This window comes from Trichechus manatus, unplaced genomic scaffold (genome assembly GCF_000243295.1).
Source record: "Trichechus manatus latirostris isolate Lorelei unplaced genomic scaffold, TriManLat1.0 scaffold00024, whole genome shotgun sequence".
Taxonomy (NCBI): domain Eukaryota; kingdom Metazoa; phylum Chordata; class Mammalia; order Sirenia; family Trichechidae; genus Trichechus; species Trichechus manatus.
Window position 1 is genome coordinate 8,418,273 of NW_004443960.1, and position 13,380 is coordinate 8,431,652.

At 43.1% G+C, this 13,380-nt stretch overlaps 1 protein-coding gene across 4 annotated transcripts in view; it reads right to left on the reverse strand.

Moving 5' to 3' along the window:
- The window catches only part of USP7 (ubiquitin specific peptidase 7), a 67,277-nt gene that overhangs the window by 34,057 nt on the left and 19,840 nt on the right, over positions 1–13,380 (reverse strand). Inside the window, exons 1-2 of one of the 4 annotated variants that reach the window (XM_023728460.1) lie at positions 949–1,936; positions 8–182 (exon numbers count right to left, since the gene is read on the reverse strand). Coding sequence is in view for 3 of the 4 variants with exons in the window: in XM_004373244.3 (XP_004373301.2) it covers positions 949–991 (43 nt within the window). In the remaining variant the exon portion in view is untranslated. Of the gene's footprint in view, positions 1–7; positions 183–948; positions 1,937–6,319; positions 6,337–13,380 lie in introns of those variants that run through there. The other 3 variants (XM_004373244.3, XM_023728459.1, XM_023728458.1) reach the window with 3 other exon arrangements.

Here is a 13,380-nt window from a genome sequence, read left to right on the forward strand (position 1 = left end):
TCTTTACCTTCCTCAGATATTGCCTCAGCCAGCTGCCAGGGGTAAACCGCACTGTGAGAGAACTCTCAACTACTGCTGCAGTTTCTCATGGAGGCTGAACTTTTGGCAGGAGGTCTGGACAGCAGTCCTTCTGGTGGTGCAGCCCGTGACTGATGGTTTCTTTCAACTGCCCCGTTACTCCCCTGGGAAGGACACAACCCTCATGAGGATTGATGGACATGCTTTTGACAGAACATGGTTTCAAATTACACTGCAAGATTCCGGGGGCTGCATAAAGTGATTACTGGCTGCTACCTTCTCAGGATTCTGACCTCGCAAACGTACAGCACATTATCTGATAAATTATAACGAAGAAATACCCTCGAAAGAAAAAAGTGATTTCCTAGGCACCAAATGGCCATGCGTGTACGCGTGCCTATGCTTTTTCAAGTAGAAGATATAGACCAAAGGTTAGTACGGGAGAACGAAGCCCAAGCTTGACTCTCGTTTCACACCTCATGGGAGTGGGGAGGGATTATCGGCTACAAACAACTGATATAGACGCTACAAGGAGAATGCAATGGAAAGCCAAGTTCCAAAGTCTGAAGTATCTTGCTGCAAACAGAAAGGAAAGGCGAGTAAGATATATATACTTGTTGTTCTGAATAGGATACTACTAACAGTGGCTGGAAAACTGCAGGAATGAGTAAATACCCATCTATTACACAAACTCCTCTGGTTCAATCTTCTCACCTAGGCTGGGGAGAATCAACTTACCTTGGAATTTGTAGGCAATCTTGCAATTCAAAACCAAAACAGGCTCGTATCTTTTCCTCAGACACAACCTCCTGAAAACTAGCTAGTCTGAAGAAACTCAAGACATACTCAAGGCAGAACTATGGATCGCATCTGTCTGTGCTTCCGACAAGCGTCCTGCCCACTATAAATAAGGAGGCCACAGCAACTTACCGTCCTCCATGTCTTCCTCTGTGTTGTTATGCCCGTCACTCATGGCTACATTCCCGTTGATAACAGGGTTCTGAGTAATCCTTGGTGGATCATCTGTATCTCCAGCTTTCAAGAAAACAAAAGAATTTCAATGGTGTTTACTTTCATGGCTTAGATTAAATAAACAAAAATGTATTTATATATAAGACAATTCCTAGTCTCTAGTAAATTCTAATTATACCGTAATAAAAATATCTAATCTAATCCAAAAGGTGTTCACTACTAGTGTGTTCACTAAATAGGAATGTTTGTTGCTTTCAAAAAACTGAATGGAATTTGAACACGCAATAATCTGCTCCATCTGCGATATTTAAAACTTTGTTTTATGTAAAATTTCTTAATTTAATTTATTCTACTACAGGTTTCTAATACTCTTAGATTTAAGAACCTTAATAAATTATTGTGTGGAGGTAGAAATTTCAAGTCATTATTTTGCAATCAGTTTCCAACAACACATTAAAACTCAATCCTAGGGAAAATTTTATTGAAAAGAGTTACTAAATATATACAAAACAGTACAGACTAGAATGAACATTTTAACTTTTCACCATGGACACGTGTCAGTGCCTAAAACACATCACATTGTCATTCTCAAAGGTCACCTGACAATTACTGGATAATGAAAGCAAAGTATAAATCCATGCAAAAACCAGGACTAGAGTTTTGAGGGCACACAGCATGGGGAAGAGGAGTTACTGGAAGATGGCATTATGAAGAATCTAGAAAGGACTGAGAAACTGATAAATTGATTTTGTCATTCTACATGCTTGCTAAAATCTGGCTCGAAGGCATTTACATTATCATCAGAAGCTGAGGTTCAAAACTTTTAAGCAACAACTGGCAAATATAAGGTGTAAACTACAATTGTAACATTCTCATCACTATTGTTATTCATTAATTCAAAAAGGAAAAAATGCAGAATAGAATTTCAAATTCTCATGGACTCCAGACTTTCTGGAGCCAAGAAGGCTGGATGAACCCTTGAAACTATTGCTCTGAGAAAATCTTTAAACCTTAAACCAAAAAAATATCCCCTGAAGTCTTCTTTCTTAAACAGTTTACAATAGATTAGCTTAACTAGTAAAGAAAATGTCTGCCTTGAGCACTGAGCTCTTTAAGTCTATCTATATGGGATCAAATTGACAACAACAACTCAAGAAATTAGACAGGAACTTTAGGGGGCAGTAAGTTTACGCTAATGGGGGAGGAACAACTCAGAAAAGGAGAGTGAGAATGTTTGCACAACTTGAAGAATGTAATTAATGTCACTGAATTGTACGCGTAGAAACGGCTGAATTAGTGTATGTTTTGCCACGTATATTCTCAAAGATGACAAAATAAATTAAAAAAATAACAAAACATAATCTTATCTTACACTGACACAGGTCCACCAACTAGAAAGAAGAGGATATGGCAACACTTAGGACGTAAATAGGCTCCATCGGACAAAAAGGCCATACTTCATATGTAACTCTACTTTTTCTTCCTCACGTACAAACAGCTCTTTGGAACTAATGTTGGCACCCATGTTGCAGAGTCAGCGTTCCCCAACATCAGGCACTTCAAAACAAATTAAGAGTCTCGGGTACAAACAGGAGATGTGCTATCTTAAATAGCTAGGTAAGTGTGCACCTGGTCTCCCAAATTTCAGAGCCTTTCTGCCGTTTGGACCTAGCGTGAGGTTGGATTCAGCACCACGGATAGCACCCTTTCCCGTTCCCGCTCTAGGGACTCTCCAACATCCCAACCTATCAGATTACTTCATAAAACCCCTCAAATAATTCTTGATGGTATGTAAGTCGTGCTTTTACTTTCCTCTTAAGGATCTCAAACACTTTAGAAATTCTTGGAAGGCAAAAATTAAGTATTACTACCCAAACTGAGCATTTACTGATGATCATTCTCAATCCTGACAGTCTCTTAAAGTTTTATTAAATATTAATAGATACACATAATTAAGTTAAAAGTGATCTTAAAGAACAAACATATATACAGTTTTGACCCAGTTTCTCCACCATCACACCCCTCTGATAAAAAAAAAAAAAGTTGGGAGAGGGTAAACAACCAGATGTGTATATTCAGTACAGAGACAGAAAGGGGAGAAATCGTTTTTGCTGGTGCTTCACTAGCTCAAACTGTAAATAAAACGTATGATGTGCTAAAGAAAGAAAAATCAGAAACTTCACAATGCCTTTAATCCACATGTACCCTCGTAGAACTACATCATCATAAAAATGCTTTTTGAGGAAGAAACTCTGATGATGGCTTGTTAAATGAATAAATTACGGGACATCCCACCAATGGAATGTTACACAGCAGTTTAACAAAAAACGTACTCAATGTACCTATACGGAAAGCTGAAAAAGCAAAAAGAATCAAGATACCGAGCAATAAGTATCACGTGCAATTTTCATTATAAAAAGGAAGAGGGGTGTGTTGGAACAAGAATATATAAATTCTTATTTCCCTCTGCGTACATAAAGAAACACTGGGAGGATGGATACACAAGAACCTATTAGGAGGTTCTGTAGGAGCAGCAGTAGAGATTTGTCAATTTTTCACTGCATACATACATACAGATGCAGGACATACACTATGTGAATGTACCATAAATCTTAAAATAATTTGCTTGAAGTGTACCTGATTTTTAAAATTTAGTTCCTCAGTTCAAATTGTTCTAGTATAATTGCTTTAAGACATGATTTATAACGCAAAAGTGACAAATGGATATTTTCCTGCATATAAAACAAGGCATCACTCCTAAAATAAGGACATGTAGATATAAGCAGTCTAAACTGTCGTTAAGTCATAGAATTCTACAACTGATTCATAATTCTGACATACAGACAAGGCTTACGTTTTCAGGAGGTCATGTGAAGTCAGATTATGTGATACAAATAAATTCAGATTACAGCTGAAAGAAGGTAACTTTAAGGGCTTGTTTTGGTGACTTCAGATAGAGTGCTTTTTCACCAAAAGTCACGGCAATCATAAAAATCAAGATCAATCCACGAGATCTGTGATTCATCATCACAACATCTTACAGGGTGAAAGGGGAAAAATAAATTCTACTTTCGTTTTTCTGGTAGCAGGATTAACTGCAATATGGTGACTGAAGACAACTCAACATATTGTAAAATGCAGGGTCTCGTCTAGTGCTAATCAAGGCAGGATTTCTCTACAGTCAGCCCCTACAGGACAAGGGAAGCTGAGCTCTACCACGGAACCAGCTTCTCCGGAGCAGCAGCACTCCCATCTTTTGCAGACCAGGTTATACATTCATGCTGGGGTGACCAGTTTGCTCTTTTCCGCCCATTAAACCCATGGAGGCCAGTGTCTGTGAGTTGACAACAGCTCACTGGTCGGTCCACCATGTGTGTGGGGAACACGATCTGGCCGACAAACGGGCCCCACGAAGCTTCCCACCAACTGTCAAGGGACCTTTCAGTTAAGTTGGCAATTCAAGTCTACCTCCTGAGGGACTGAGTATCTAGTTATAAAAAGCTCCTCATAAATGATTTAGTTCAGCAGAAGGATTAAAAATTTAATTAAGACATGGTAAATCCCTGGACCAGAATAAGTGACAAGAGCCTGATATCCACCCAAAGTTTGTATAGGCTTCCAGAAATATCCTAAACCCTAAGGCAGTAAAACAGTGCCTTCTTTTACTACCACAGACAGAAATGTGAGACGGCATGCCTGTGCATCCATCGCTATATAGTGATCCCCCTTCGGTCTGCCCCCTCCCCCAACCAGCTGCAATTTTCTCAGACATTTGTTAACTCTGATTTGGCCAAACATGAACGAAAACACTTATTTTTTGACACAAATGATAAGACTGGGAACACATTTAATAATATGGCAAACGCCAATGACAATACGCAATACCTCAAATAACTTAGATGTGTCCCTGATATGCTAAATGTTTGTAGGAAAAAAGTAAAGCAATTAGCATTCCAAAATACACACACCACACCTAGAAATAAAACAGAAGATAGTTTCCATCACTCCTGATTGGGAAACCTTTGGCAACAAATCTTGTGATAAGTATCAGAGGCATAATTGTGTGTGTGTGTGTGTGTGTGTGTGTGTGTGTGTGTATAAAAGGCACAAAATACCTTTAAAAAGAGTGGCTTTAGAAACACACAAAAAGCTACCTTGGCTAATTGTAAGGCCTATATTTCCTTCTACTTTGAGGATGCTAATGCTTACATATATTCAGCTTTTCTTCCCACTAACTTCCATTTGTGATGTCATAACCCCGCCCCCCGCCAGAGAACACATGCCAGTTGCTATGGAAATGATGGTCGAAGCACAAATCTAGCACCTGAATCTCACTCCTGGATGTGGTAACTGATGAAGAGAGAGTAAAATTGTCAATCTGTTGGCTCTGACATTTTCTGTCACTTCACAAAAAGTTATCAACCCCCCCCCCACTAAACACTGCAATCAGCCCTCAACAGGCATCCAGCTAGAGTCCGTGCACTGCCACCAGGTGGTGCCTTGGCCACGAAGATCCAGCTCCGCCTGATTCAGGCGAGGAGACTCCACTCAGCCCTCCAGACTCCTCCTCAAATTTTCTCACTAGTGATAGAACCTGTGACCAAAATTAGAGCTCTATTAAGACAGTGGAACACACGGAGCACGATGGCCAATGCTTAGTCCCTGACTGGTTGAATGGAGCCTTACAGAACTACTTCTACCCCCCAGCTCCATCCGTTCACCTTGAATCCAAAGTCAGCCCCCTTCTGGCTCAGTCCTCCTCTCCTCTCCCCTGGTCCCATCAGGCATCTCCTCCCAGCTTCCTTTGTCCTTTCTTACACAGGCAGGAGGAAGGGAGAGGAAAGCAATGAAGCAGAGTGGCACCATGGGTCTCAAGGGATTCTCTCTTCATCAAAACAGACTCTACCTCCCCTGAAACCCCTCACCCTTCTAACGTCATGGAGACACAATTCATCCACCCCAAGTTCCAGGCGACCCCCAAAACTGGTGACAAACCTTTCTGGCTAGGTTAGCATTCTACATATAATCTGACTTTTTAAAGTTCAGATCACACTTCTTAAACTATTCCCAAAAAAAGCCTAACGTTCTTCACAAATGACAAAAAGAATTTAATTAATAAGCATTTCTGAACATATTTAAGAACACTAAAAACAGGAATTATCAAGACAAATTAGAAAACCAGTGTCTTTCTGTATATAAATTTCAATCCCATACTATTTTTTAATTGGTAGTCCCAAACATAATCCAGAAGGACAGTCTAGAAATGTCTGTAATTAGTTCTCTAAATTCATCAGCAGCGTAAGGAACCTCATCTGGAATCGGAAATCACCTTCTCCTCCAAGCCTGTGGTTCCCAGCCATGCCTGCATGGTTCTGCAGCAGAATCTACTGGGGCTGGGGGAGGGGAAGATTCTCACATCCACATCAGAGTGACTACACAGAATCTCTAGGAGATTGACCTCACCACTCTTTTTTTTTTTTTAAAGCCCCCACAAAATTCTGGTGCTCAGAACCAGAAACACACTCAAGCAACTTTGTTAATTTAGATAATTCCCTTCAAAAGGCAGAGTGGTCCAGGAACAAAAAGGGGGCGTTGAGAGAAAAACTGGTGAAATCCGAAGAGAAGCCTGGAGTTTGGGCAATGGTAATGGACCAATACCGGCTTCTGAGTTGTGACAGGTGAACCCTGGTGATGTAAGCTGGAGGCAACCGGGCAGGGGGACATGGGAACTCCGTACTAAGTGGCTTGTACTAACTTTGCAGCTTTTCTTGAAATTACTCCAGGAAAAAAAAAGTTTATTTAAAAAGAGGCAGAGTAGAAAGTCCTGTCAAGCCTAAGGAGCCAGAAACTAACTTGTATCAAACTTATAAATGAAGAGTTTCAGCATTATGCATCCACATGAAGTTATGTCTTAAATTCTCAAGCAGTTAAGCGCAGGAAGCAAAAGCAGTTGAGAGCGACGGAAAGCTTCCCACACAGACGCCAGGGGGCGAGCGCGGAAGAGCGGTTGTTCAGGATGGAGAGAACAGCGTGTGTCAGGGCGGGGCAGCAGAACACATCCCCACAGGTGAGAGACCTCAAAATGTGCTTCAAGTGTTTCATGAGTCAGTAGCTCACGTGTACTAGGCTCTGTTATGTGCCACGTCTGCCACATTCTTGGGTAATCATCATCACCCCCAGAGGAAGGCAGGGCAAGGATGCTTTCCCCTCGTACAGATGGACGTAGGGCTTAGAAAGTTGTTGCCAGCAGACCAGGGTCACAGCTAGGACTGGAGAAGTGGCATTGTCACAAGGGGATCTCTGGTCTGTTGGGGTCTGGAGCTTCTGCTCTCTCTTTCCCCCCACAGGTAAGACCTAGCCAAATGGCAAAACCCGTGGCCCTTCCCTCAAGGAGGAATGAATGCTTGCTACTTGGATCAAGTACAAGTTAGATGGAGGCTCTGCAGGAATCGAGGCACTAAGCAGGTAAAAGTGGGGGGAGAAAAGGTCCTTAGCAAAGAGGCATGGCACTCTGGCAAGGCTCCAGTTCCTCACCAATGCAGACTTTTTAAAATGCACTCCTAAAGGAGCGTTGCTGTTTGTTGTCAGGTGCCATGGAGTCAATTCTGACTCATAGCGACCCCATGTGACAGAGCAGAACTGCCCCATAGGGCTTTCTAGGCTGTAATCTTTACGGAGCCCTGGTGGCACATGGTTAAGCGCTCGGCTGCTAACCAAAAGGTCAGCAGTTTGAACCCCCCAGCCACTCTGTGGGAGAAAGATGTGGCAGTCTGCTTCCGTAAAGATTACAGCCTTGGACACCCTATGGGGCAGTTCTACTCTGTCCTACAGGGTCATTATGAGTCAGAATCGACTCAATGTCAGTGGGCTTGGTTTCGGTTTGGAATCTTTATGGGGGCAAACAGTCAAGTTTTTTTCTCCCACGGAACTGCTGGTGGGTTGCAACCACCAACCTTTCAGTTAGCAGCCGAGAGCTTAACCATTTGCGCCACAAGGACCCCTTAAAAAAAGAGCGTACTCCTGCACAATCTCTACTGTATCAGCCTGATTTCATTTTTAAATTAAATTTTTTACTTGGAGATCATTTAGATTTACATGTAATGGGGAGAAATACAGAGAGATCCGTAGTTGCCGTAGCCAGTTTCCCCAATGGTATTATCTTGCAAAACCAGAGTATGATATCGCAACCAGGGTACTGATGTTGCGACAACCCACCGATCCTATGCTGCTCTCTCCACACTGCCTTGTGCGCATCTGTGGGCATTCAGCTCTATGCGGTTTTATCACGTGTAGGCTTATGGGTTACCTCCAGTCAAGATACAGAACGGTTCTGTCCCCACAAGGATCCCTGATGGCGCCCTTTTATAAACACACCCGCTTCCCTCCTGTGTGCCCCTCCTCCCACACAGCCCCTGGCAACCAATGATCTGTTCCCCACCCTTATAATGTTATCATTTCAAGAATATTATATAAATGGACACATAATATGTAACCTCTCAGAATTACCTTGAGATTCATATGTATTAACAGCTTGTGGTGGCGCAACAGTTAAGCACTCATCTGCTAACCCAAACGTTGGGGGTTCGAACCCACCCAGTGGGGCTCCATGGGAGAAAGACCTGGCAATCTGCTCCAGTAAAGATCACAGCCATGAAAACTCTATGGGGCAGTTCTACTCTGTCACATGGGGTCGCTATGAGCTGGAACCGACTCGATGGCACCCAACAACAACTGCGTTCCATGGTATAGACGTGTCCATTTGTTTTTAACCACTCATATGCCGACATATGGCCGTTTCCAGTTTTTGGCTGTTATGAACAAAGCTGGTTTCATATTTGCTTCACTTTTGGATTTTTAAAGAATGAAATGCTCACAGGAGCAAGGCAAGCAATGCAGGGATGAAAAAGGAAGGTAATGACCTCCACTCTGATCCAGTGAAGGAAACCACCTTGTGACGTGTCTCCTAGACTTTCTCGGTGTTCTCGCACACTTGTGCACACTGTGTGCACACTTTTCTCACGGGAAAAAAAAAGGTGTACTCTTCACATTACATGGACTGATTACAGCCATTCAAAGTCAATATTCATATACATATGTAGATATACACATGGACTTAATGTCTACTAGCTCCCTAACAGATCATGATTCACTCAACCATCCCCCTACTGATGACTGCTTCCAGCTTTTGTTTGCTTGTTTCTCCAAATGATGCTACAACAAACTCTACCGTGACTGCTCCCTCCCTACCAGGTCGTCCTTCTCACAGACATCTAGCTTTCCCAACTGGCCATGCTCTTTCCAACAGCAATTATGGACAACGCGCTCAAGAACTGCTACCAAATGGCTCTGAAGAGCTACATCACACGCTCGCGCGCTCTCACACACACACACAGCTCCACTGCATTTACTCTGAAGAATTCAAGCACCATCAATTTCCTGATGTTCCAGTCCACAAATAAAACAAAAAACCCTCAAAGTATAGAAACCCAGCTCTAAGCTGAGAGGAGCAAGGAAGACAGCTGATCCCCCAACTCTGAGAGAGACACAGGATGTACCAAAAATGATCCAGAAGCTGAGCACAATCCTGGGCTGTTGATCACAGAGGCAGGCTGTGTGAGAAGTCAGGGTAGCGGTTACCTGGGGGAACAAATGCGAGGGGATCTGCTGGGTAATGTTCTAATTTTTGACAAGGGTGGTGGTTACATGGGTTATGTTTACTTTGATAACACACTGACTATGAGTCTGTTATACTTCAAAAAAAGGTTTTTTAAAAGAAAACATGAGTGTGTAGCTAACTGGAAGGGGTCAGATTGAATGGAGGCCATACAGCCCATCCACCATGTTGCAGAACAGTACAATTATATGTCCACTATCTTTTCTGTTCTCAAATCCACCTTGGAAAGGTTTCACTGAAGAGGAACACTTAAGTTCAGAAAGGCTAATAAGGTGATGGCTACCAAGAGGCAGAGCTAGAATTCAGCTGGGTACCTCCTGAAGGGGTGGGTTTCCACGATCCCACAACAGCCCCCTAGAGCTCTCCACGGACACTTCAGAGACTCAGGGTCATGCAGGTCCACGGTCCCACAGCAGCCCCCTGGAGCTCTCCACTGACACGTCAGGGACTCGGGGCCATGTGGGCCTGAGGAAAAGGGTTCTCCTGAAGGGCATATGGTACTCAAGGTTTTCCCTGAGTAACCCTCCCTGGCACCACCAACCTGCAGCTGGAGCAGGAGGAGGAACCGTTATGAGACGTCCCCTGTACAGGGAGTGCCACAGCTGGGAATTCCAACAGCATTCCCAGAGTCAGGGACAATGGCAACCAAAAGCAGAAACTCCTCAGGGTGGGGAGTTACTCAAGGACCTTTTCTGCGAGACAGAGGGGAGACTGTGGCATGTGAGACAAGGCTGGGCTGCAAGTGGGACGCTGGAATATAGCCAGTCCCCGGACAGAAGCTGGAGGGAGCAGAGGAGCGAAGTTTTTAAAAGAATAAAAATAAGGTGAGGAATTACAGGTCTGAATGGCTTTTCCTCACCACCCCAAGTCTAATAAAAGTACTCTCTCCCTTCCAGGGCCCAACGGCTCACAAGTTTACCACCCGTTGCAGGCAGTTAGTGGGTGGAGAAGAGCAGGTGCTGACTAGGCGACATAAACTTTGTTTGCCAGCAAATGTGACATTGGCAGTCACAAAGACCACACTGCCTCTGGGCCACGAGAAAACACCCGCTCCTTTTGTGCCTGACCAGGTAAGTAAAGCCTCTTTCGGAGCAGGCAGTTTCCACACATGGTTCTTAAGTGCAAAACTTCACCTCTGCCTCAGATGTAATACTTACAGATCATTTCTAATCCATTATCATGACACTACCAAGGATTTCACAGTCCCCCTGAAAGATGGGCATGCCCTATTTGTCTGCAATTACAGTAATAACTCTATTAACGAAAAAGACATCTTAATTACTCCTTTGCTAACAAATTTCTTTCCAAGGCAGGAATGACTTGGAAAGGAAAGGCATGCATGTATTTCCCGCCCACCTCCCTCAGTCAACCTACTTCTCTGGGGCCTCTGATGCACCAAGAGCTGGGCTGGGCCCTCCTGGGGGTTCAGCGGAGAACAAGACAGACAAGCTCTCGGATTTCACAGCGCTTACTTTCTAGCAGGAGGAACCAAGTGAGAATTTCACCTGGTGATGACTGCCACGGAGGGAAAACCAGAGTAAAGTGACGGAGCCACAGGGCTTGGGCATGTACCACTGGCCATGCAGGAGGCAACATCTGAACAACCTTCTGAGACCCTCAAAATGAGAAGGAGCCAGCTGAGCAAAGGTCCTGGAGAAGCACATTCTAGATGGAGTGAACAGCTACGTGCCAAGACGGGAGCACAGGCAGTGGGCAACGGGAGGCGGTGGAGATGAGATTCCAGATGGCAGGCGGGCAGGGCCAAGGCCTGGAGGGCCCTGAAGGCTATGATAAGGACTCTGGCTATCATTCTAAGAGGTTTAAGAGGAAGCCACTCATGGCCTGTTGACCTGGAGCCATAGGACGCTTGAAATAGCGGCAGCCCCCAGTAAGTCTATGCATTCCTTTGGTCATAGTAACAGCAAAGCTGTTGCTCAACTGACACCAAGACTCTGAAAGTACACTGATTTTACTATTTTTATGATTCTGCACACTCTGGGTATTTGGCTAATAACTGGCTGGCTGGGAACCCACTTCCTACCACACTGGGCCTTCTCTGGTCCTTTGCTTCTGGGGGTCGCTGCAGATGCTCAGGTCAGTGCCTGCCCAGCTTCAAGTTAGTGGAGCCTAAAGGTACCAGGTAGACCCACTTTGTTAAAATTTGACAGTTAGCACTATACTTTGAAATAAGCCTCATTTAAATTAGTTATATGAAAATAAAGCCCCCAAAGAAAACCACATATTAACTTGTGTTCTTTAAATAAAACTATTTGTTTGGGACTTTCAGTTGGGCTTCACTATGTAAAATCATCTGTTCCCTAGAGGATCAACCTAACCATCAATCAAATCCAGCCAAAACAGTGACTGGCTGTGCACTTGGCTTCAAGGTTGTGCTGGGCATTGGGAGGAGTATAAAATACCATGCATCTTAGGAGCTTATAACTGCACTGCCATGGCCTTCTTTGGCAAAAGAAACCGGATTATCTGCTAAATTGTACAGCACAAGGAAAGACGTTCCAGCATGCCTGGCCAGAGAGACAGGGCTTCGTGGAAGCAAACAACTGGGATAAGAAGGTAGAAAGTAACCGCAAAATGGGATAGCCATAGGATTAAGATCCAAAATAGAAGGAGTTCCTAAAATCCAAGAACAACCCAACTTAAAACAAAGGAGAAGTTCACCAGAAATTCAAACAACTAACCAATCTGCTCAGCTTCCCTAATTAACACGATATCAACTTTCAGTTACCAGATTTACAAAAGTGAAAAATATTAAAAAGGCCCATTGATACCGAGGGTCTAGCAAAATGGATGGTGTCAAACTGCTGACTGGATTACAAATTTATATAGTTAAATTATCCTCCCCAAAGATGGTCTTTATTAAAATCGAAAAGTCAAGTATTCGTTCACTTGAAATTTGTTTCTATAAAAATATGGAGCAGAACTCAAATTCTTATTTAAAAAAAAAAGCCAGACAAACAAACAGTAGAGAACAGGACTCCCTGAGACGGTCGCCCCGAGACCCTCTTTAAACCTAGAACCGAGCCTATCCTGAGATCACCTTTTAGCGAAGTAGCAGAGTGGCACACAAAACAAAGGCTGTTACCCAAAAGATCGGCACCCTACTTAAAAACCATCAGTATGAAATCAGATGATCAACAATGCCTCAAAAGCAAGGATGAGAAGATAAGGGGGCAGGGAAACTAGAGTACTGGAAAGGGAACAAACAGAGAACAATTAAAGAGAAAGTTGACACACTGTGATAAATGCAACTGACATCACCGAACAATCTGTGTGGGAAATGTCAAACGGGAACCTAACTCGCTGTGTAAACTTTCACCAAAAACTCAATAAAATATATATATATTTTTAAAAGAAATTTATTTCTAACAATCCATTCCAGGAAAATTAGCATACATATACACAAGCTCTGTATTTCTTACACTGAAGTACCATTTATTACAGAGAAAAAATAAACAAATGTCCATCAATCCAAAGGATCACATATTATGGCCATTTTTATGAAATGTCCTGAATAAGCAAATCTCTAGATACAGAAAGCTGATTAGTGGTGGGGTGGGGGGGATGATAAACATGTTCTAAAACTGATCGTGGTGACTGATGGTGGCACAACTTTGTGAATATGCTTAACGTCACGGAAGTGTATATTTGAAATAGGTAAATTGTATGGTATGTTAAGTATCTCTCAATAAAGTTGT